Source organism: Mercenaria mercenaria, chromosome 3 (assembly GCF_021730395.1).
Source record: "Mercenaria mercenaria strain notata chromosome 3, MADL_Memer_1, whole genome shotgun sequence".
NCBI lineage: Eukaryota > Metazoa > Mollusca > Bivalvia > Venerida > Veneridae > Mercenaria > Mercenaria mercenaria.
The window spans coordinates 42,694,458-42,717,828 of NC_069363.1; the positions used below are offsets into that span (position 1 = coordinate 42,694,458).

The window sequence follows — 23,371 nt, forward strand, 5'->3', positions numbered from 1 at the left end:
GCAGTTTATGAGAAACTGACAAATAGGAAGTGTTTGCCTGAAAATAAAATTTATTGTTTCTTTTTTCCTGACGAGGCAATATAAATATGTTGAGTTGGAGCTAAAAAGGGTGGGTTGGAGATTTAAGGGCAAACACACTGAATTTTAATTGAGCCCGGACAAATATCTGAATTAACAATTACTTCCAATAGGAACTAACGTCAAAATGATATATTTTATGTTCATAACAAACATGTGGCAGTCACATTATAACTGGAATCATTATTACTCTTTAAAAAGTATTAGCATATATGTAATACAAGTGAAGTGATAGAAATATCTTTACAATTATAGAATATCCTCATTTGAATAAGGGCTCGAGTTTCAAATAAGGTCCGTTAAATTATTTTACCCAACCTTTCCCTGGCATTATTTTTTTAAATTTCACTTTTCGCTGACCTGACATTGAGACAAGTTCCCTGGCTTTTCAAGGTTACTTTTAAATATGATTTCTGCTAAAATAACGGTTAACCTAATAAACAACTGCTATCTGTACAAGTGTACAAGGCAGCGGCCATAAAGTCCCTTGTGTTCTTATTCAATTTACTTTGAAAACTTTGTTAAAACTGATCTTACAGAATGCCCCAGTCTTTGGTTTCGGCTTGATTTTCACAGATTTCTCTCTGGCATCTAGCATCCACCTGTCAATCAGAACTTTGGCCCAGCCCTCTGTGCATATATCCATGTCTACCTTCTCTTCTGTTAGCATCCAACATCCGTATGTCTTTGACTGGAAAATAAATGCAACTATAAATGTGTATACTGAAAGTGTGTGCTTATAAGTTTGGACATCAAGCTTGCTGTTAGAAATCTAAATAGCAAGCTGGCAAACTGGTTGTTAGAGATCTGAACATTAAGCTGGTTGTCAAAAATCTGAACATTAAACTGTTGTCAGAAATTTGAACATCAAGCTGGTTGTAAGAAATCTGAACATCAAAGCTGTCTCATCTAACTGGTTGTTTAGATTTCAACAAAAAAGTAGTTGTTCTAAATCAAAACATACATTGGCTGTTCTCATTTTGAACATTATCTGGTTGTTTGAAATAAGAAAATCAAAGTAGTCCTGTATGGTTCTAGGACAACAAATTATACATGAAAAGAACTGGAACCACTGCCTTACCCTTGCATGATCATAAGAGGCCACTACTTGGTTTTGTTGGATTATATACCTCATAGTTTTATTTCAATGTAAATGAGATGGGAGCCCCAATGTTTTAGTCCTATTTAGAGCCATATAACCTGTACTAGTGTGTCTTAAAGCACAAATATTCTGAGAAATGTGAATATTAAACTGGTTGTTTGAAATACAAGCTTCATTTACTCAAGAGCACTATCTCTGGGTGCCAACATTCATCTGAAAGTGCTTGCTGTTAGGAAATATAGAAGGAAAGGGTATGTTTCTTGGCCTTCTACTTGCATACTAACTGATGATAAAGAAATGTGTAATGACAGTTATATATAATACCGGTATTCAAGAAAAGTGGATCAAAATAAAACTAGAAGATGCTTTTGTAAAAAAGCCCTTGTCTCCCCCAATGCAAAGTCGTGTAGGCAAGAAGTCAATAGGGGTCAGGAGCGAAAGTCAAAGAGACACTGATGGTTGGCTGCAATAGGGATCATCTACTTAGCATGTCCAGTCATCTCGCTAAGTTTCAACACCCTTGGCTTAGTGGTTCTCAAGTCACTGTTCAGGCCCCTGTGACCTTGACCTTTGATCAAGTGACCCCAAAATAAATAGGGGTCATCTACTCTGCATGTCCAATCATCCTATTAAGTTTCAACATTCTAGGTCAAGTGGTTCTCAAGTTATTTTCCGGAAATGATTTTACATGACCAGGCCCCTGTGACCTTGACCTTTAATAGACTGACCCAAAAATCAATAGGGGTCATCTACTGTGTATGTTCAATCAACCAATGAAGTTTCAACATTTTGAGTCAAGTTGTTCTCAAGTTATTGATCGGTAATTGTTTTCCATGTTCAGGCTCCTGTGACCTTGACCTTTAACAGAGTGACCCCAAAATCGATAGGGGTCATCTACTCTGCATGACCAATCATCCTACAAGTTTCAACATTCTGAATGAAGAGGTTCTCAAGTTACTGATCGGAAATGGTTATCAATGTTCAGGCCCCTGTGACCTTGATCTTTAACGGAGTGACCCCAAAAACAATAGGGGTCATTTACTCTGCATGACCAATCATCCTATGAAGTTTCAACATTCTGGGTCAAGTGGTTCTCTAGTTATTGATCGGAAATGGTTTTCCATGTTCAGGTGCCTGTGACCTTGACCTTTCATAGAGTGACCCCAAAATTAATTGGGGTCATTTACTCTGCATGTCCAATTACCCTATGAAGTTTTAACATTCTGGGTCAAGAGGTTCTCAAGTTATTGATCGGAAACGGTTTACCATGTTCAGGCCCCTGTGACCTTGACCTTTAACAGAGTGACCCCAAAATCAATAGGGGTCATCTACTCTGCATGTCCAATTATCCTATGAAGTTTTAACATTCTGGGTCAAAAGGTTCTCAAGTTATTGATCGGAAACGGTTTTCCATGTTCAGGCCCCTGTGACCTTGACCTTTAACAGAATGACCCCAAAATCTATAGGGGTCATCTATTCTGCATGACCAATCATCCTATTAAGTTTCAACATTCTGGGTCAAGTGGTTCTCAAGTTACTGACCGGAAATGGTTTTCAATGTTCAGGCCCCTGTGACCTTGACCTTTAACAGAGTGACCCCAAAATCAATAGTGGTCATCTACTTTGCATGTACAATCATCCTACGAAGTATCAACATTCTGGGTCAAGTGGTACTCAAGTTATTGATTGGAAATGGTTTTCAATGTTCAGGCTCCTGTGACCTTGACCTTTAACGGAGTGACCCCAAAAACAATAGGGGTCATCTATTCTGCATGACGAATCATCCTATGAAGTTTCAACATTCTGGGTCAAGTGGTTCTCTAGTTATTGATCGGAAATGGTTTTCAATGTTCAGGCCCCTGTGACCTTGACCTTTGATGGAGTGACCCCAAAAACAATAGGGGTCGTCTACTCCAGCAGCCCTACAACCCTATTAAGTTTGAAGGTTCTAGATCAAATGGTTCTCCAGTTATTGATCAGAAATGAAGTGTGACGTACGGACGGACGGACAGGGCAAAAACAATGTCTCCCCCAGAGGGGGGGAGACATAATAATATCCAAGAAATACTAATATTCTAAGATAAAAAGGGCCATAAATCTGACAAAATACAGGAATTATGGTTCATGACATACTTACTTATCTTACAAGTGTTTTAAATTATAGTTCTTACAGTATTAAAAACGTGGACCCAAACAAAAAGTGTACCCAAGAAATTCCAATTTTCTTTTCTAAAAAGGCCATCATTCTAACAAAATGCAAGACAGGGTTATGGTTCTTTATCTACTCAAACTTCTTATGATAATAAACATGCGAACAAAATTTCAAAGCCATTGCTCAAATATAGTGTTCAAGAAAAAAAACACACACAAAAATTTGACCCAAATATTCCGATCGTCTTAATCTAAAAACAAAAATTGCCATAATTCTTACAAAAAAACTTGGGATCTATGGTTCTTGGTATACTTACTAATCTAATGATTATAAACAAATGTACAAAATTCTTAACCAGTAATACTGGTAATATAATAGACCCTAATCTCTTAAAGCAGTATATATAAATTTAATGTGCAAAAAGAATTGTAGAGAGCAAAAGGAAACCATTTTCAAACACAAAGTGACTGCTTTCATGATTTTCTGTGGGCTTTTTGTTGGTTTAAAGTCACACTGACAGTTACTGGTCATGTGACAACAAGGTGGAGGAAGATCCTAAGTGACCAGGCATTATTTCTGGCATAGACATGGTAGAACCATCAACTTTCCATAAGCCACCTGGATGAAGCCCCAAGGTAGTCAGCAACAGCTCTTTGATGAAGATGTTTTGTATATAAAGAGTGTCACTGCCCTTGTTATAAAATAAGAGCTGTCTCCATAGGATGACACATGCCCCCTATGGCACTTTGAATGAATAGTTATGGCCGATGTTAGAGTTTAGGACCTTTGACCTACCGAGCTGGGTCTTGCGCGCGACACGTCGTCTTACTGTGCCACACATTCATGCGTAGTTATTTTAAAGTTCATGCATGAATGACAAAGATATGGACCGGACACGCCCATCAATGCACTATCATGAAAAATGACCTAAGTGCGACCTTGACCTTTGAGCTACGGACCTGGGTCTTGCACGCGACATGTCGTCTTACTGTGGTTCACATTCATGCCAAGTTATTTGAAAATCCATCCATGGATGACAAGTTATGGACCGGACACGCCCATCAATGCACTATCCTTTAACGTCTAAGTGTGACCTTGATCTTTGAGCTACGGACCTGGGTCTTGCGCGCGACACGTCATCTTACTGTGGTACACATTCATGCCAAGTTATCTGAAAATCCATCCATGGATGACAAAAATATGGACCGGACACGCCCATCAATGCACTATCCTTTAACATCTAAGTGTGACCTTGACCTTTGAGCTACGGACATGGGTCTTGTGCGCGACACGTCGTCTTCCTGTGGTACACATTCATGCCAAGTTATTTGAAAATCCATCCATCGATGACAAAGATATTGACCGGACACGCCCATCAATGCACTATCCTTTAATGTCTAAGTGTGACCTTGACCTTTGAGCTACGGACCTGGGTCTTGTGCGCGACACGTCGTCTTACTGTGGTACACATTCATGCCAAGTTATTTGAAAATCCATCCATTGATGACAAAGATATGGACCGGACACGAAAATTGCGGACAGACTGACAGACAGTTAAAAAACTATATGCCTCTCTTCGGGGGCATAAAAACTGTACAACAGTTGAGTATCATAACCCCCCCCCCCCCCCCCGCTAGAGTTATCAGGAAAACAAAATATTCAGATTTTCTGGGATTACCACAGCAATCATACCACAGGCTGCACTTACAGATCTGGAACTGTTTTAGCCTAAAAGTCGCCATGACATTATGCTTACTGATCTCCAAAACAGCAGGAATCACCTACTGACAATTATCCTATGAAGTTTGGCTGCTCTAAGTTAAGTGTTTTTCCAGTTTATTGATTAGTCTAAAGGTCTGACAGAGCTTGACCTTTGATATAATTATATGCAAACAATATGCTTGACAACCAAAGGTTGTTTGACAACCAATGGTTCAACCTTTTTCAACCTATCGACTGAAAACCAAATGGTCTACAAAAGGTCAAACCAACCCACCTACATGAATCTCCAATAAGGAACAAGACAAATAACATTTTCAAGAGACAGATAGATGTAAAACTGCAAATCCTTCAACCACAAAAGGTAAGCTGCCTATATTAGCCTGTATATAAACTGTTGGATGTTAAGATTAGCTGGTGTTTACCTACCTTATCTACAGAAAGATTAGAAAACAGCACTGTATCAAGAAACACAAACTTTGTCAAGTATTTCAAACTCTGCTTAGATATTTCCTCATTGCCTGAAAAAAAAAGAGATCATCAGATTTTGAAACTTAAATTAATCATAATAGTCAATCATAATAAAACTCTCAAGATCTGACATGACCTTTGACCTACAACTGTGATCTTGACCTTTGAGATTAGAACCTGAGGTTTGCGCAAGACACTCTGTCTCACTGAGGTTAACATTCATGCCAAATATAAACAAGATTGCTAAACAAGATTGCTCCTTGCATGTAAAAGTTATGGTCTGGACGGACGCACACACATACACCAAACAGCCATTTGGATGACTATGTCTTTGCTTCCGCAAGTAGGTTTGACAATAAAATAATTTCACAAAGATAATAATTCATGTCATTTTAAGTGTGCAGTAATTTTTCTTGCTATTTTTTTCAGAGCTATTCAAAAGAAATTGAATAATGAGGAAGAATTGTTTGAAATCTTAAGACAAAAACAAGACAGTGTGATATTATTTTTCAAAAGATAAGCATGATTCTCTCATATTACATAATGAAATTCTATATGGAAAGTTTGCTATCTGTACCTTCATCCTCTCTCCTTAGTCAACCTTATACAAGACCATATCTCAAGATTGTATCTTTGTACCATTTTGCCTTTTTAAGATATTTATGGACAGGTTAAATTACATTTCTGCTGTCACTTCGTTTCAACACCTGCAATGAGCTTAAGACAACTTGTAATTGACTTTAAGCAATCAACAATGCTAACCTCTAAGATCAATCATTTGTAATCCAGCAGGACCTCTAGAAAACATCCTGTATGGTACTGTCATTTTTTGTATGCCACTATTTGTCACAGCATTGCCTCTCAATGATAGAACTTCTAGCCTGGAAAGAGACATTTAAGTGCACAACAATGATAAAACTTCTAGCCTGGACGCCATTGATAGAACTTCTAGCCTAGAAACTGAGGACGACGACAATAAAGCTTCTAGTCTGAAACAGAAGTCAGGGTACATAACAATGATAAAACTTCTAGCCTGGAAACTGAAGTAAAAATACACAACAAGATAGAACTTCTAACCTGGAAACAGAGGTCAAGGTACACAACAACAACAGAACTTCTAGCCTGGAAACAAAGGTCAAAGTACACAACAACGATATAACTTCTAACCTGGAAACAGAGGTCAAAGTACACAACAACGATATAACTTCTAACCTGGAAACAGAGGTCAAAGTACACAACAACGATAGAACTTCTAGCCTGAAAACAGAGGTCAAGGTATACAATAATGATAGAACTTCTAGCCTGAAAACAGAGTTCAAGTATACAACAAAGATAGAACTTCTAGTCTGAAAACTGGTCAAGGTTCATGACAATGATATAACTTCTAGCCTAGAAACTGAGGTCAAGTTACACAACAATGATAGAACTTCCAACCTGCAAAAGAGAAGTCAAATAACACAACAATAAATAGAACTTCTAGCCTGGAAACAGAGGTCAATCACAGTACAATAATAGAACTTCTGGGCTGGAAAGAGAGGTCAGATAGCACATGAAGTCAAAGTACTTGACAATGATAGAATTTCAAGGCTGGAAAGAGAGGTCAAGGTACAAAGCTATGACAGAACTTCTAACATGGAAAGGGAGGTAAAAGTACACAACAATAAATAGAACTTCTAGCCTTGAAACAGAAATTAAAGTACACAACAATAAATAGAATTTCTAACCTGGAAAGAGAGGTCAAGGTACACAACAATAGTAGATGTTTTTGTTTTTGTTGGGTTTAACTTTGCACAGACACAACTGTAGGTCATATGGTGACTTTCCAGCTTTGATGGTGGAGGAAGACCACAGGTGCCCCTCCGTGACTTTTATCACAAGCAAGCATCTGGGTAGAACCATCGACCTTCTGTAGGCCAGCTAGATGGCTTCTCACATGAAGAATTCAACGTCCCAAGTGAGGCTCAAACCCAAATCGGTGAAGGGCAACTGATTTGAAGTCAGCGACCTTAATCACTTAGCCACATAGGCCCCTCAACAATGGTAGAACTTCTAGCCTGGAAACAGAGGTCAAGTATATGGCAATTGTAGAACATCTTGCCTGTAAACAGATAACAAGGTAAACTACAATAAAAAGAACTAGAGATGCTTTTGAGAAAAGCTCATGTCTCCCACAACTGCCCCTATGAAAAATGTTAGTTTCTCTAGATGTTTTAGACGAGTGGATCCAATTAGATGGTCTGGATGAGTGGATCCAATCAGTAATTCAAGGGCCATAAATCTAAAGTGCCTGGGCGGATTTGGCTAGTTATCGAACCTGGGTAAGGTCTTATGGCCAAACACATTTTGTTCAAGTTTGGTGAAGATCGGATGAGAAACGTTCGACTTAGAGAGCGGACATGAGTAAACAGACGGATTTTTTTCGGTAATTCTAGGGCCGTAACTCTAAAATGCCTGGACCGATTTGGCTAGTTATCGAACTTGGCCGAGGTCTCATGGTCAAACACATTTTGTTCAAGTTTGGTGAAGATCAGATGTTCGACTTAGAGTGCGGACAAGAGTAAAAAGGCAGATTTTTCGATAATTCAAGGGCTGTAACTCCAAAATGCCTGGACCGATTTGGCTAGTTATTGAACCTGGCCAAGGTCCCATGGTCAAACACATTTTGTTCAAGTTTGGTGAAGATCGGATGAGAAATGTTTGACTAAGAGTGCGGACATGAGTATAAAGGCCAATTTTTTGATAATTCAAGGGCCGTAACTCCAAAATGCCTGGACCGATTTGGCTAGTTATCGAACTTGGCTAAGGTCTCATGGTCAAACACATTTTGTTTAAGTTTGGTGAAGATTGGATGAGAAATGTCTGACTTAGAGAGCGGACAAGAGTAAAAAGACCGATTTTTGGTAATTCAAGGGCCATAACTCTAAGACGCCTGGACCGATTTGGCTAGTTATCGAACTAGGCCGAGGTCTTATGGCCAAACACATTTTGTTCAAGTTTTGTGAAGATCGAATGAGAAATGTCCGACTTAGAGAGCGGACAAGAGTAAACAGACGGATTTTTTCGGTAATTAAAGAGCCGTAACTCTAAAATGCCTGGAATGATTTAGCTAGTTATCGAACTTGGCCGAGGTCTCATGGTCAAACACATTTTGTTCAAGTTTGGTGAAGATCGGATGAGAAATGTTCGACTCGGAGTGCGGACAAGAGTAAAAAGGCAGATTTTTCGATAATTCAAGGGCCGTAACTCCAAAATGCCTGACCGATTTGGCTAGTTATCAACTTGGCCAGGTCTCATGGTCAAACACATTTTGTTCAAGTTTGGTGAAGATCGGATGAGAAATGTTTGACTAAGAGTGCGGACATGAGTAAAAAGGCCAATTTTTGATAATTCAAGGGCCGTAACTCCAAAATCCGGACCGATTTGGCTAGTTATCGAACTTGGCCGAGGTCTCATGGTCAAACACATTTTGTTTAAGTTTGGTGAAGATTGGATGAGAAATACTCGAATTAGAGTGCGGACAAGAGTAAAAAGACCGATTTTTGGTAATTCAAGGGCCATAACTCTAAGACGCCTGGACCGATTTGGCTAGTTATCGAACTTGGCTGAGGTCTTATGGTCAAACACATTTTGTTTAAGTTTGGTGAAAATCTGATGAGAAATGTTCGACTTAGAGTGCGGACAAGCTTTGTGACAGACACAGACACACACAGACTGGAGTAAATCAATATGTCTCCCACACCACTGTGTGGTGGGAGACAACTTCTAACCTGGAGAGAGAGGTCAAAGTACAAAACAATAATAGGCTGGAAAGAGAGGTCAAGGTACACAACAATAATAGAACCTCTAGCCTGAAATGAGAAGTCAAAGTACAAAATGTACATCGGAATGATAGAACTTCTAATATGGAAAACAGGTGTCAAGGTACATCTCAAGATACACATTAACAGGTAGAACGTCTAGCCTGGAAACAAAAGTCCGGGTACTGGACAATAGGTATAGAATTTCCAGTCTGGAAACAGAGATCAAGGTACTGAATAATATGTAGAACTTCTAGCCTGGAAACATAAGTCAAGTTACTGGACAACAGATAGAACATCTATCTAGGAAACTTGTGGTCAAGGTACTGAATAATATGTAGAACTTCTAGCCTGGTAAGAGGTCAAGGTACTGGACAACAGATGGAACTTTTAGCAAGAAGTCAAGTTATGCAGCAATAGGTAGAACTTCTAGTCTGACAATAGGTAGAATAGAAGTTCTACCTACAGCCTGGGAACAGAGGTCAAGGTACACAACAAAGATAGAACTTCCAGCCTGGGAACAGAGGTCAAGGTACACAACAAAGATAGAACTTCCAGCCTGGAAACAGAAGTCAAGGTACACAACAAAGATAGAACTTCCAGCCTGGAAACAGAGGTCAAGGTACACAACAAAGATAGAACTTCCAGCCTGGAAACAGAGGTCAAGGTACACAACAACGATAGAACTTCTAACCTGGAAACAGAGGTCAAGGTACACAACAAAGATAGAACTTCCAGCCTGGAAACAGAGGTCAAGGTACACAACAAAGATAGAACTTCCAGCCTGGAAACAGAGGTCAAGGTACACAACAAAGATAGAACTTCCAGCCTGGAAACAGAAGTCAAGGTACACAACAAAGACAGAACTTCTAAGCTGGAAACAGAGGTCAAGGTACACAACAAAGATAGAACTTCCAGCCTGGAAACAGAGGTCAAGGTACACAACAAAGATAGAACTTCCAGCCTGGAAACAGAAGTCAAGGTACACAACAAAGATAGAATGGAAACAGAAGGTCATGGTACACACAAAGATAGAACTTCCAGCCTGAACAAGGTAAAGTACACAGATACTTCCAGCCTGGGAACAGAGGTCAAGGTACACAACAAAGATAGAACTTCCAGCCTGGAACAGAGGTCAAGGTACACAACAACGATAGAACTTCAACCTGGGAAACAGAGGTCAAGGTACACAACAAAGATAGAACTTCCAGCCTGGAAACAGAGATCAAGGTACACAACAAAGATAGAACTTCCAGCCTGGAAACAGAGGTCAAGGTACACAACAACGATAGAACTTCAACCTGGAAACAGAGGTCAAGGTACACAACAAAAGATAGAACTTCTACCTGGAAACAGAAGTCAAGGTACACAACAAAGATAGAACTTCAACCTGGAAACAGAGGTCAAGGTACACAACAAAGATAGAACTTCCAGCCTGGAAACAGAGGTCAAGGTACACAACAAAGATAGAACTTCCTGCCTGGAAACAGAAGTCAAGGTACACAACAACGATAGAACTTCTAACCTGGAAACAGAGGTCAAGGTACACAACAAAGATAGAACTTCCAGCCTGGAAACAGAGGTCAAGGTACACAACAAAGATAGAACTTCCAGCCTGGAAACAGAAGTCAAGGTACAAAACAAAGATAAGGACTTCTAACCTGGAAACAGAGGTCAAGGTACACAACAAAGATTATGAAAAAAATGTACAAAAATTCAAAGCTATGGCATTCAAGAAAGTCTGACAATAGGTAGAAACACATGCGTAGGTCATGATAAACATTAGGTAGAAATTCTTGTCTAGACAAGGTTTAGGTAAACAATAGGCAGAACTTCTGGAAACAAAAATCAAGGTACACAACAATAAGTAGAACTTCTAGCTTGGATACAACTCAGGAAACATGCTTTATTCCTACATTAACATAGATGGACAAAAGAACTGTTAAGTGAAATTGGCAGTGAAGACTCTTAACTCATCTTGAAGCATTTATGACTCTTGGATTGGCCTTATGGATCTCTTTCCACAGCGCTTATATGAATAAAATGAGGTGCACATTTGATATTAGATAAAATAGATCAGTTCATATACTTTTGTTCAAACAAGAAAGTTGTTCTTTTTTTAAAAGATTACAGCCAGAAAATATTGCAAACATCAATCTCCAAAGTCAAACACATACTGTAGCACATATGAGCCATGCCATGGGAAAACCAACATAGTGGGTATGCGACCAGCATGGATCCAGACCAGCCTGCGCATCCGCGCAGTCTGGTCAGGATCCATGCTGTTCGCTAACAGTTTCTCCAATTCCAATAGGCTTTAAAAGCGAACAGCATGGAGCCTGACCAGACTGCGCGGATGCGCAGGCTGGTCTGGATCCATGCTGGTCGCATACCCACTATGTTGGTTTTCTCATGGCACGGCTCATATAAAGTTTGTGTCAGGTTTAATGGTGTGTATCTGTAGTGCACTGTAGCAGTAGCACTCAACTTTTAAGTCTCTGACTTAATACCTAAATTCTGAAAGTTACTGAAAACTAAAACACAGACAGTATTATGACTTAAGATGTAAAGTCAATTTATCTAAGTGATCCAAATGACCACCTCAACCTGGAAATTACCTAAAACCTCTCCATACTTAGGTAATCAGACAGAATTGCATGGTAACAACCACTGTAGAAACCCACCTGTGTAAATGCTGAAATTGTATCAACATTTCATGATCATCTCCCAGCCCACAGTTAGATAAATCCAGCTGTACAAGATCTGTAAACAACAAGATCTGCTCCAAACAGTAGTTCAAGCCCAGATGCTCACCTGAAAGCAAGACAGAAACAGTTACATTTGTCCAATGACCTTTTTTCCAAATACGAACCATATTGCAGTCATTGTGTAAACAGTAACAGAAAATACAAACTCTTAAAAGTCTTACAAAATCATAGAAGGTAGAATGAAATCATTCAAAATATTAACTGCATTATTCTAAAATTTGCATGTATTTCATACCATATCAGATTGTCCCAAGATTAGGCATGGAAAATTTTAATAATACTATATAATCCAAAATTGTGACAATGAACTTCTGCAAGAACTCTCATCATGAAATCATGCAGTTTCTAAATCAAGAGCCTGCCGGTGCCATCACTTGTCTGCAAGGGCTTCACATAAAGAAATATACTAGAAAAGTGTTATGGTTAATGGCCGTCTTACTCGCCTTGATGATGAAACAAGAGGACCATGATGGTCCTGAATCGCTCACCTGTCCCCACATGACCCAGTGTTGAACTGAGTAAGGCGTCGTTATTTCTATTATTTGACATAGTGACCTAGTTTTTGAGCATATGTGACCTAGATATCATCAAGATAAAAAATTCTGACCAATTTTCATGAAGATCCATTGAAAAATATGACCTCTAGAGAGGTCACAAGGTTTTTCTATTATTTGACCTAATGACCTAGTTTTTGAAGGCATGTGACCCACTTTTGAACTTGACCTAGATATCATCAAGGTGAACATTCTCACTAATTTTCATGAAGATCTCATGAAAAATATGGCCTCTAAAGAGGTCACAAGGTTTTTCTATTTTTCAACCTACTGACCTAGTTTTTGACCGCACATGACCCAGTTATGAACTTGACCTAGATATCATCAAGCTGAACACTCACCAATTTTCATGAAGATCCATTGAGAAATATGGCCTCTAGAGACGTCACAAGGTTTTTCTATTTTTAGACCTACTGACCTAGTTATTGACCGCACGTGACCCAGTTTCTAACTTGACCTAGATATCATCAAGGTGAACATCCTGACTAATTTTCATAACGATCCCATGAAAAATATGGCCTCTAGAGAGGTCACAAAGTTTTTCTATTTTCAGACCTACTGACCTAGTTTTTGACCGCACGTGACCCAGTTTCAAACTTGACCTAGATATCATCAAGGTGAACATTCTGACCAATTTTCATGAAGATCTCATGAAAAATATGGCCTCTAGAGAGGTCACAAGGTTTTTCTATTTTTAGACCTACTGACCTAGCTTTTGACCACACATGACCCAGTTTCGAATCTGACCTAGATATCATCACGATGAACATTCTGACCAACTTTCATAAAGATCCCATGAAAAATGTGACCTCTAGAGTGGTCACAAGCAAAAGTTTACGTACGCACAGACGACGGACGCCAAGCGATCACAAAAGCTCACCTTGTCACTTTGTGACAGGTGAGCTAAAAATGTACAAAAATTCAAAGCTATGATGACCTAAACATAATCAGTATACCAAGAAATACCAATTTTCTAAATACTGGGTAGATAATGGGCAACAACCCTGACAATGTGCATGTCAAAATTATGGTTCTTTACCCACATCCTCATTTTACAGTATTCAAGCAGTTGACCTAAACAAACATTTAAATCAAGAAATTATATTTTTTAAGAAAGAAAAGGGCCATTAATTCTGACAAAATGCATGCAAGATTTCATGGTTCCTAAAACATGTTGATAAACTGGTAGCTATTGATAAACACACAGTATTCAAGTGAAAAGGACCTTAACATAAAATTTAACTAAGAAATTGCTAAGTAAACAAGAGCTGTCTCCATAGGATGTCACATGCCCCCGATGGCACTTTGAATGAATAGTTATGGCCGATGTTAGAGTTTAGGACCTTTGAGCTACGGACCTGGGTCTTGCGCGCGACACGTCGTCTTACTGTGGTACACATTCATGCCCAATAATTTTAAAATCCATGCATGAATGACAAAGATATGGACCGGACACGCCCATCAATGCACTATCATGAAATATGACCTTAAACATCTAAGTGTGACCTTGACCTTTGAGCTACGGACCTGGGTCTTGCGCGTGACATGTCGTCTTACTGTGGTACACATTCATGCTAAGTTATTTGAAAATCCATCCATGGATGACAAAGATATGGACCGGAAACAAATGCACTATCATGAAAAATGACCTTTAACGTCTAATTGTGACCTTGACCTTTGAGCTACGGACATGGGTCTTGTGCGCGTGACACGTCGTCTTACTGTGGTACACATTCATGCCTAGTTATTTGCAAATCCATCCATGGATGACAAAGATATGGACCGGACACAAATGCACTATCATGAAAAATGACCTTTAACGTCTAAGTGTGACCTTGACCTTTGAGCTACGGACCTGGGTCTTGCGCGCAACACGTCGTCTTACTGTGGTTCACATTCATGCCAAGTTATTTGAAAATCCATCCATCGATGACAAAGATATGGACCGGACACGAAAATTGCGGACAGACTGACAGACCGACAGACGGACAGATGGTTAAAAAACTATATGCCTCCCTTCGGGGGCATAAAAAAAGGGCAATAATTCTGACAAAATGCTAGAGTCCTGAACCTTAGCCTAGATACTCACAGTGATTAATGAGTGTGTAAATCTCCAAACTTATAGCTCTTATAGTTTTTGAGATAAAGTTGACCTAAACAAAAATATAAACCAATGCCAATGATCAATTATAACAAAACCTCATAGAATTTTTTTTAAAAACCAAGGTGGACTACAAATTACATTGGTTTCCCCCAAGAAAACGGACCACTTACAATGAGGTTTTACTGATTTCACATTGAAATACCTACCACTTACAGTGAGGCTTTACTGATTTCACATTAAAGACCTACCACTAACACTGAGGCTTTACTGATTTCACATTGAAATACCTACCACTAACACTGAGGCTTTACTGATTTCACACTGAAAGACCTACCACTAACACTGAGGCTTTACTGATTTCACACTGAAATACCTACCACTAACACTGAGGCTTTACTGATTTCACCACATAAAGACATAACCACACTAACACTGAGGCTTTACTGATTTCACACTGAAAGACCTACCACTAACACTGAGGCTTTACTGATTTCACACTGAAAGACCTACCACTAACACTGAGGCTTTACTGATTTCACACTGAAAGACCTACCACTAACACTGAGGCTTTACTGATTTCACACTGAAAGACCTACCACTAACACTGAGGCTTTACTGATTTCACACTGAAAGACCTACCACTAACACTGAGGCTTTACTGATTTCACACTGAAAGACCTACCACTAACACTGAGGCTTTACTGATTTCACACTGAAAGACCTACCACTACCACTGAGGCTTTACTGATTTCACACTGAAAGACCTACCACTAACACTGAGGCTTTACTGATTTCACACTGAAAGACCTACCACTAACACTGAGGCTTTACTGATTTCACAGTGAAATACCTACCACTACCACTGAGGCTTTACTGATTTCACACTGAAAGACCTACCACTAACACTGAGGCTTTACTGATTTCACACTGAAATACCTACCACTAACACTGAGGCTTGACAGGAACTCTTCACCATATGCATCTGCAAACAGTGTTACTGCCTGTGTCGAGTATTCAACATCAGATTTAAACCTCTCTGTATGGCATCCAGCACAAAATATCCTCTCACCAATAAGTGAAGGCAGGCCAACAAAGCTTTCTACAAGGTCAAGATGGGTGGCTACCATCACAGTGCACTGATCAAGAAGACAGTGTGGACTGGCAACAGATGGGATAGTTCCTGTTGCCATAGTTTTTCCTTGAATTCAGTGAAAAAGCATGAATCTGTAAAAATTGTGGTAAAAATATCAGTACTGTACATTTGAATATCATGCATACATAGTATACTATATATCACAGATGAAGAAAATAGAAACTCAGACTTTGACCTTGTTTTATTTGTGAACTTCACAAGTGTTAATGTTCCTGATGAGGTGTGGGATATAATTTGGTCATTTTTTAAACTTTTGCAAGGTTTTAAAAGTGATCAAATCACTAATCAAGGTTCCTGATCAAGGAAGTAAATGCTTCTAAAATCTTTAAGAGTTTCACCTGTTCATGCTAATCATACTGTGGTATCGAAATTTAACCCTTATCTCTAACCTTTAACAATTCACTATAGTCATGCTGTGGCATCAAAACCAAACCCTGTATCTCAAGGGTTCTAGCCAGAAAATTTGATAGGCATGTTGCCAGAAAATTCCGAGATGACAATGGTTTAGGTGGGGGTTGAGGGGGATAGAGGGGTATGCCCTCCTGAGGGTTATTGGGTGCCTTCGATGACTTATTTGGTGCATTCTATTGCATTTCAAAATTGTGGTGGGGAATTTAATTATGAAGCAGATGACAAAAAGTTATGAATATTTATAAAACAATACTTTCTAACTTATTTCCTATGACCAAGCTTAATTTTATCAATGACTTCTGCTTGCCTATGGCAGTTTTTCATTGGATTTTGCTAAAATCAATCTACCACCATATGAAATTCCAGCTATCTCAATGACATTTTCAAGTCCTGTCCAAAATAACATGTGCACAAAATAGCATTTCAAGTCGAATTTTACCACCAAGTAAAACTCTCGATCTTTCATACTTCTTTACACTTCCATATACTGTATTCCCCGAGTTTATAATTTTTTAGAAGTTGAAATTAGGGAATCTTTGGATCATATTCGTAAAGGCTGTAAGATCCGGCAATACATAAAGGTCGGACTGGGCCGAAAAATAGAATCTGGGACAACCCAGACCATATTAGGTACAACCCAGACCACATTAGGTACAATCTGAACTATGTTTTAGGACGACCCGTACCATGTTTCTAGAAGTTCTAGACCACTAATTACTTCGAAATATATGTTATTTTGATGTCTTTATAAGAATTACTAGTAGAGACATAGATGAACACTATTCATTGTCAATAAATTTCAGTTACTGACAAACGGTATGCACGACCTGGACTATATAGCGAATGACCTAAACCTAGTTGTTTAGCATAAAATTTATTCAATAAATATTCTTTGTCTTATGAATAATATACATTTTTTAAAGGTATATCATTAACAACTAAATGTTTAGCTTAAATTTATTACAAATGCAAGTTTGTAGAATTATTGTTTGTGAAAAAGTGACATAAAATGCTACTGTAATGTGATTGGCTACCTTTAAGAATTCAGTGTAGTTAAAATTAATACATTTATATCTTGCGTATTTTTTTTAATGTATTCTTAATAATATATTGACAAAATAGCAAATGGCGGGTGAGCAGTTTTGTTCATTAAGTAACGTAAAATTGAAAGACATAAAATAACAAGAGCTCGTCGAACACGAAATGCCCCCCTTGATGCATTCAGTAATTGCACAAGGAACAGAAATTATTTGCTCACTGTAAACAAAAATTCTACTGTTCTTGTTCAATGTGACCTTGACCTTTGACCTATTGACCTCAAAATCAACAGGGGTCATCTGCTGGTCATGATCAACCTCCTATTAAGTTTCGTGATCCAAGGCCCAAGCGGTTTCAAGGTATCGTTAGGAAAGGGTTTAACTGTTCCAGGTCAATGTGACCTTGACCTTTGGCCTACTGACCTCAAAATCTATAGGGGTCATCTACTGGTTATGACCAACCTCCCTATCAAGTTTCATGATCCTAGGCCCAAGTGTTCCCAAGTAATTGTCTGAAAACGGTTTAAATGTTCCGGACCACTGTAACCTTGACTTTTGACCTACTGACCTCAAAATCAATAGGGGTCATCTGCTGGTCATGATGAATCTCTCTATCATCTTTCATGACCCTTGGCTCAAGCGTTCTCACGTTATCGTCCAGAAACCGTTTAGCTGTTCCTGGCCAATGTGACTTCGAACTTTGACCTAATGACCTGAAAATCAATAGGTGTCATCTGCTAATCATGACCAATTTCCCTGTCCATTTCCCTGATCCTAGGCCCAAGCGTTCTTGAGTTATCGCCCGTAAACCGTTTTACTATTCCTGGTCACTTTGACCTACTAATCTCAAAATCAATAGGGGTCATCTGCTGGTGATAACCAACCTCCCTATCAACTTTCACGACCCTATGCCCAAGCAATCCTGAGTTATCATCCGGAAACTGTTTAACTGTTCAGGGTCACTGTGACCTTGATCTTTGACATACTGACCTCAAAATCAATAGGGGTCTTCTGCTGGTCATGACCAATCTCCGTTTCAACTTTCATAATCCTAGGCCCAAGCGTTCTTTAGTTATCATCCGGAAACCGTTTAACTGTTCAGGGTCACTGTGACCTTGACCTTTGACATACAGATCTAAAAATCAATAGGGGTTATCTGCTGGTGATGACCAACTTTCCTATCAATGTTCATGATCCTAGGCCAAAGCCTTCTTGAGTTATCATCCAGAAACGGATTGGTCTACATACCGACCGACATCTTCAAAACAATATACCCCTTCTTCTTCGAAGAGGGGCTTAAAAACATAAAGAGTATAAAAATAAAAAGAAATTTTGTGAAATATCTTTCACTCCATTCATGAACAAAAACTACACCACTCTTGGAGATACTGCATATGATGTTCTCTAGGTGAGCCTTAAACTGAAGCAAACAATTATCCTATAGTTTTGTTTGATTTTCTCATACTGTAAAGATGTTAAAGTACTAGGTTGTTACTACATCCACATTTCTACACACATTTGAAATAAAATGTACATAGTACACTTTTCATCAAAAAACAATATTCTGAAGGATAAACTAAAGAGTGAAGGGTGCCTTACTTTAACATGGATTTTATAAACATTTCCAAAAAATAAACATGATATGTAGCATACCAAAATGAAGGAAAAGGATTATGGGTACTATTTGTGTTCGATTTTATGCATCAAAATTCAGATTCAGCTCCCACATAAGTACTTTAAATTTTGTGTGTGCTATGTGGCAGTGTCTGCTATGTGGCAGTCCAATAAACTACAGAAGTGTGTCACAAATGTTCTCTAAATTGTCAGAAAAAAATGAGTTAACAACAAGAGGGCCATGATGGCCCTATATCACTCACCAGAGATGATCTGGTCTCTAGAGTGTTAACTAGCTTTTCCTTTGATTTGACCTGGTGATCTAGTTTTTGACCCCAAAAGACCCAGATTCCAACTTAACCTAAAGATCATCAAGATTTACATTCTGACCAAGTTTCATGAAGATACAGTCATAAATGTTGCCTCTAGATTGTTAACAAGCTTTACCTTTGATTTGACCTACTGACCCAAGTTTTTGAGCCCACATGACCCAGTTTCGAACTTGACCTAGTGACCATCAAGACAAACATTCTAACCAAGTTCATAAAGATAGGGTCACAGCTATGACTCTATACAGTGTTAACAAGATGTTCCTTTGATCTGACCTAGTGACGTAGTTTTTAATCAACATGACACAGTTTTGAACTTGACCCAGAGATCATCAAGACAAACATTCTGACCAAGTTTCATAAAGATAGGGTCACAACTATGGCCTCTAGAGTGTTCACAAGCTTTTCCTTTGATATGACTGGGTGACCTAGTTTTTGACACCACATGGCCCAGATTTAACTTTGACCTAGAGATCATCAAGACATTCTTACTAATGCTCATGAATTTCAAACTTAAATTGTGGTCTTTGGAGTGTTAACAAGATTTTCCTTTGATCTGGTCTAATGACTTAGTTTTTAACCCCACATGACCAAGATTCGAACTTGACCTAGAGATAATCAAGGCAAACATTCTAACCAAGTTTCATAAAGATTGGGTCACAACTGTGGCCTCTACAGTGTTCACAAGCTTTTATTTGATTCGACCAAGTGACCTGGTATTTTGACCCCACATGACACATAAAAACACATCCTCCTGTTCTACCTTTTCTTTCATTTCAAAGTACTACATCAGGTTTTACTGTAGTCCAAATAATAGGACGTTTCGGGACAGGGTAATAACTTTTGACTGTCGCCTTCCCATCACATCCAAACTTATTCTGCATATTTCTGTTAGGAAATCCCCAATGATATCCATTGGGAACATTTTCTAGAACATTTTCCATATATGGCCCATTTTCAAAGTAATTGTAATGATTACATACATCTCTAATAATTAATGAATTTATATTGACAATAAAGCAATAAAGTGCCTCAGTGTTTGTGTTTTGTTTCTGCAATTTAGTGTCATCGGCAGTCTGCTGTGTAAGAAACCAGTGTCAGGTTAGATATCTCCTTGCACCTGTTTACACATATTTCCGAAGATTTAAGTCTTTTTTTTTAAGTTATGAGTTATACTCAATCCATTTTAAGTTTCTACATAAATATTAACGTTTAATCTATTGAAGCAAGTAAGTTTGACCATTATTTCATATTCCTAACAGTAAAATGCAGATACAGGTAAGGCTTAGAGGGATGACAACTATAAAATCACGGATCATAAAATAAGTAATCCCTATAAGCCAAGTAAGTAAGGCTTAGTAGTTTTAATTATGGGTGTAATGATACACTAGTCTCATGATACAGTTGCAACGAAACGGTACATATCAAGATACACATTGAGCATTCATTTGACAACACAAAAAGAAAAAAACAAAGTTCCTACACTTGGAAAGTACTTGAAATTTTGTTTTAAAGGTGGTCAATCACATTTAAACAACATTTAATGACATTTTTTTACTTTTTGTATATTCTGGTAGCGAATTATTTAAGGAACAAAAAGACCGATTACATAGAGTTAGATTCCTATTTGAAATGTATGTTTTATTATTTTTATAAAATTTTGTAATTACTCCCCTTTAAGCAACTGACTGAGTTTGGCAAATTAATAATCAATACATCTACTTTTTTGAAAATGTAGTTACATGGCAATACAACACCACCACCTTTCTTACCAGGAGCCGTTGAGTCTTTTGCACAAGTTAACCGCTAATGGCAACTTCACTACAATTTGCTTTGATAGCTACAACATCTTATTAAGAGCAAATTATAAGTCATTACTTGGTAATACTGGTCTAGAATGGTTTACCTCTTAGCTGATGTAGGTTTCAGGTCACCTTATTTCGTTGAATAGAAACGGGAGCGTGGTGTGCAAAATTTCACTGTCAAAAGTGAGGGTTGGTTTCTGTGCTGAGCAAATACTTCGTCAAGCGGTTCATTGACCTTGATTGTAAAGACGCAACAAATGTAAATAAACATTTTGTATTCATAATTGTAAAACATTAATATTCATGACCAAAAAGTTTCATTACCTTTGATATAAACTTTTAAAAAAAATACAGAAACAATTATCAAAAGTGATCCGCTATTGGGGAAGATCCGCTACTGGCGACCAAACTGAACCTTTATTTTATGTATTTAGGGTAAATACTTTGTTTCCACTGCAGATATATGAGCAATGTTTTTAGAACAAACATTTCTCTATAATGTTGTAAGTGAAAGCAGAGTATAGTATGATTCGCTCCATAGATGAATTGTCTGTACAGTACTGATAATTGTCTTGAATTGTAACATAATTTTACCCCTTTCCCTAGTCTAAAAAATGAGACCTCGGGCAGACCGATCTTACATTTTGATGTTTTACGTTGTCTATTCAGAGGCGGATATCGACAAGTCAAAATAATATAACGATATTCAACTCTCGAGTACAATTATTTGGACTACCCCTTTCCCGCGTAAATATTACACTTCTCTGTAAAATATGTATGCCTCTTTCTCATAATTCCGAGCCTTCTCATTGATCCGAGCCTTTGGAAAATTTGCACTTGTAGCTATTTCCTGTTTCTAAATTTTATGTATGTTGTAGCAAATCATATGAGAGATAAACAAAAATAAAAAGAAAATAGAATTACTTGCATTAAAATAGAAATATACACAACAGAAAATTTTGGCACAAAATTTGCTTATCTAAAATCATTGGGGTAATATAAATAACCTTCTTTAAGTTCTTACAGAAAATGGAAAGCACTTATTTTAAAACTTTTTTGTCAGCTAACACAATAATATATCTGTTCTTAATTGTAACAAAGAACTTTTTCAAAAAAGCCTTAATTTTTCAGAGCTAGTACTAATGATTGCAAGTCTCGGTTTTAACGAGAAAGAATCTGGCTGTTTCAGAGGGTTAGGGTCATCATGTGAAAGCCTATATTATTCATTTACAAATATCCTTAGAATTTTTCTTCATGGGGATTTTATAAGTTTAGATGTTGGAGTATCAAACTATAGCAAAAACTCTTTTGAAACTTAAATCTCCTACTGACCAGCACTGAAAAACCGGCTTAGGGGCTCGGAATAACGAGAAAAGGGCATACTGCAGATCCAATCTTCTCTGAACTTTCCCGGACTAAGGGCTATATTCATAGACAAAACTCCAACACCACTCATTGAGTACACTCAAATAAATTGCGTAACGGTCACGTCTTCACTCAGGAAAGATTCCATTTGTATTCATAAAGGTGAGTGACAGTCGAGTCAACTCCCAAGAGTGAGTGAATGTTAAGGGAGGTCCTGGGGACCCTTGAGTGTTTCTCAAGGTCTCATAATGTAAGTTTAGATGATAAATTTACAAAATTTAATTAATTTGAAGGTAAGATAACAGTGTCATTTAAAAGCGAAAGTTCATATTTGTGCAAGGTATTTTGGAAAAAAATATATTTAGTTCTTTTTTTAAATACATGTTGTTGAGGAGGACGAAAACGTAAAATTACCCGACAAATTGAAAGACTGTTGAATTAATAAAAACGTTTAAAGATAGATACAGGAAATCAAATATACATCTACTAAACCTAATCTGACGGGGCTCATCAGTCACTCTCAGAAACACACGTCTTAGTAACTAATATTTACATTTCACAACCCTAGATATCGGTTATTTTTTCTTCTTCAATAATTCATACTGAAAAAATATAACAATTAAATGTCATGAAGAACCCATCATTACGGAAACATTTATCTTATAAAAGATATGAGCCGCGCCATGAGAAAACCAACATAGTACGTTTGCTGTCTGGTCAGGATCTATGCTGAGAATAGAGAAACTATTAGCGAACCGCATGGATCATGACCTGACTGCGCCGATGCGCAGGCTGGTCTGGATCCATGCTGGTGGCAAATTCATCAGTCAATCCAAAAAAAAACACACGTCCTAGTAACAAATATTTACAAGCCTAGATATCTGAAAATTCATACTGAAAAATATAAATATT

The 23,371-nt window shown here is 38.0% G+C and overlaps 1 protein-coding gene and 1 long non-coding RNA gene across 9 annotated transcripts in view; both read right to left on the reverse strand.

Annotated features, from left to right (window-relative positions):
- The window catches only part of LOC123524962 (uncharacterized), a 29,865-nt gene extending 7,352 nt beyond the window's left edge, over positions 1-22,513 (reverse strand). Inside the window, exons 1-8 of one of the 8 annotated variants that reach the window (XM_053538294.1) lie at positions 22,427-22,513; positions 21,831-21,950; positions 21,196-21,329; positions 15,686-15,969; positions 12,004-12,133; positions 6,285-6,403; positions 5,481-5,572; positions 616-769 (exon numbers count right to left, since the gene is read on the reverse strand). In XM_053538294.1, coding sequence (XP_053394269.1) covers positions 616-769; positions 5,481-5,572; positions 6,285-6,403; positions 12,004-12,133; positions 15,686-15,935 — 745 coding nt within the window. In that variant the 5' untranslated portion in view covers positions 15,936-15,969; positions 21,196-21,329; positions 21,831-21,950; positions 22,427-22,513. Of the gene's footprint in view, positions 1-615; positions 770-5,480; positions 5,573-6,284; positions 6,404-12,003; positions 12,134-15,685; positions 15,970-21,195; positions 21,330-21,688; positions 21,708-21,735; positions 21,951-22,426 lie in introns of those variants that run through there. The other 7 variants (XM_053538295.1, XM_053538290.1, XM_053538293.1 and 4 more) reach the window with 7 other exon arrangements.
- Positions 1-23,371, reverse strand: part of LOC128555578 (uncharacterized) — a 201,837-nt gene that overhangs the window by 138,096 nt on the left and 40,370 nt on the right. The window lies entirely within an intron of this gene.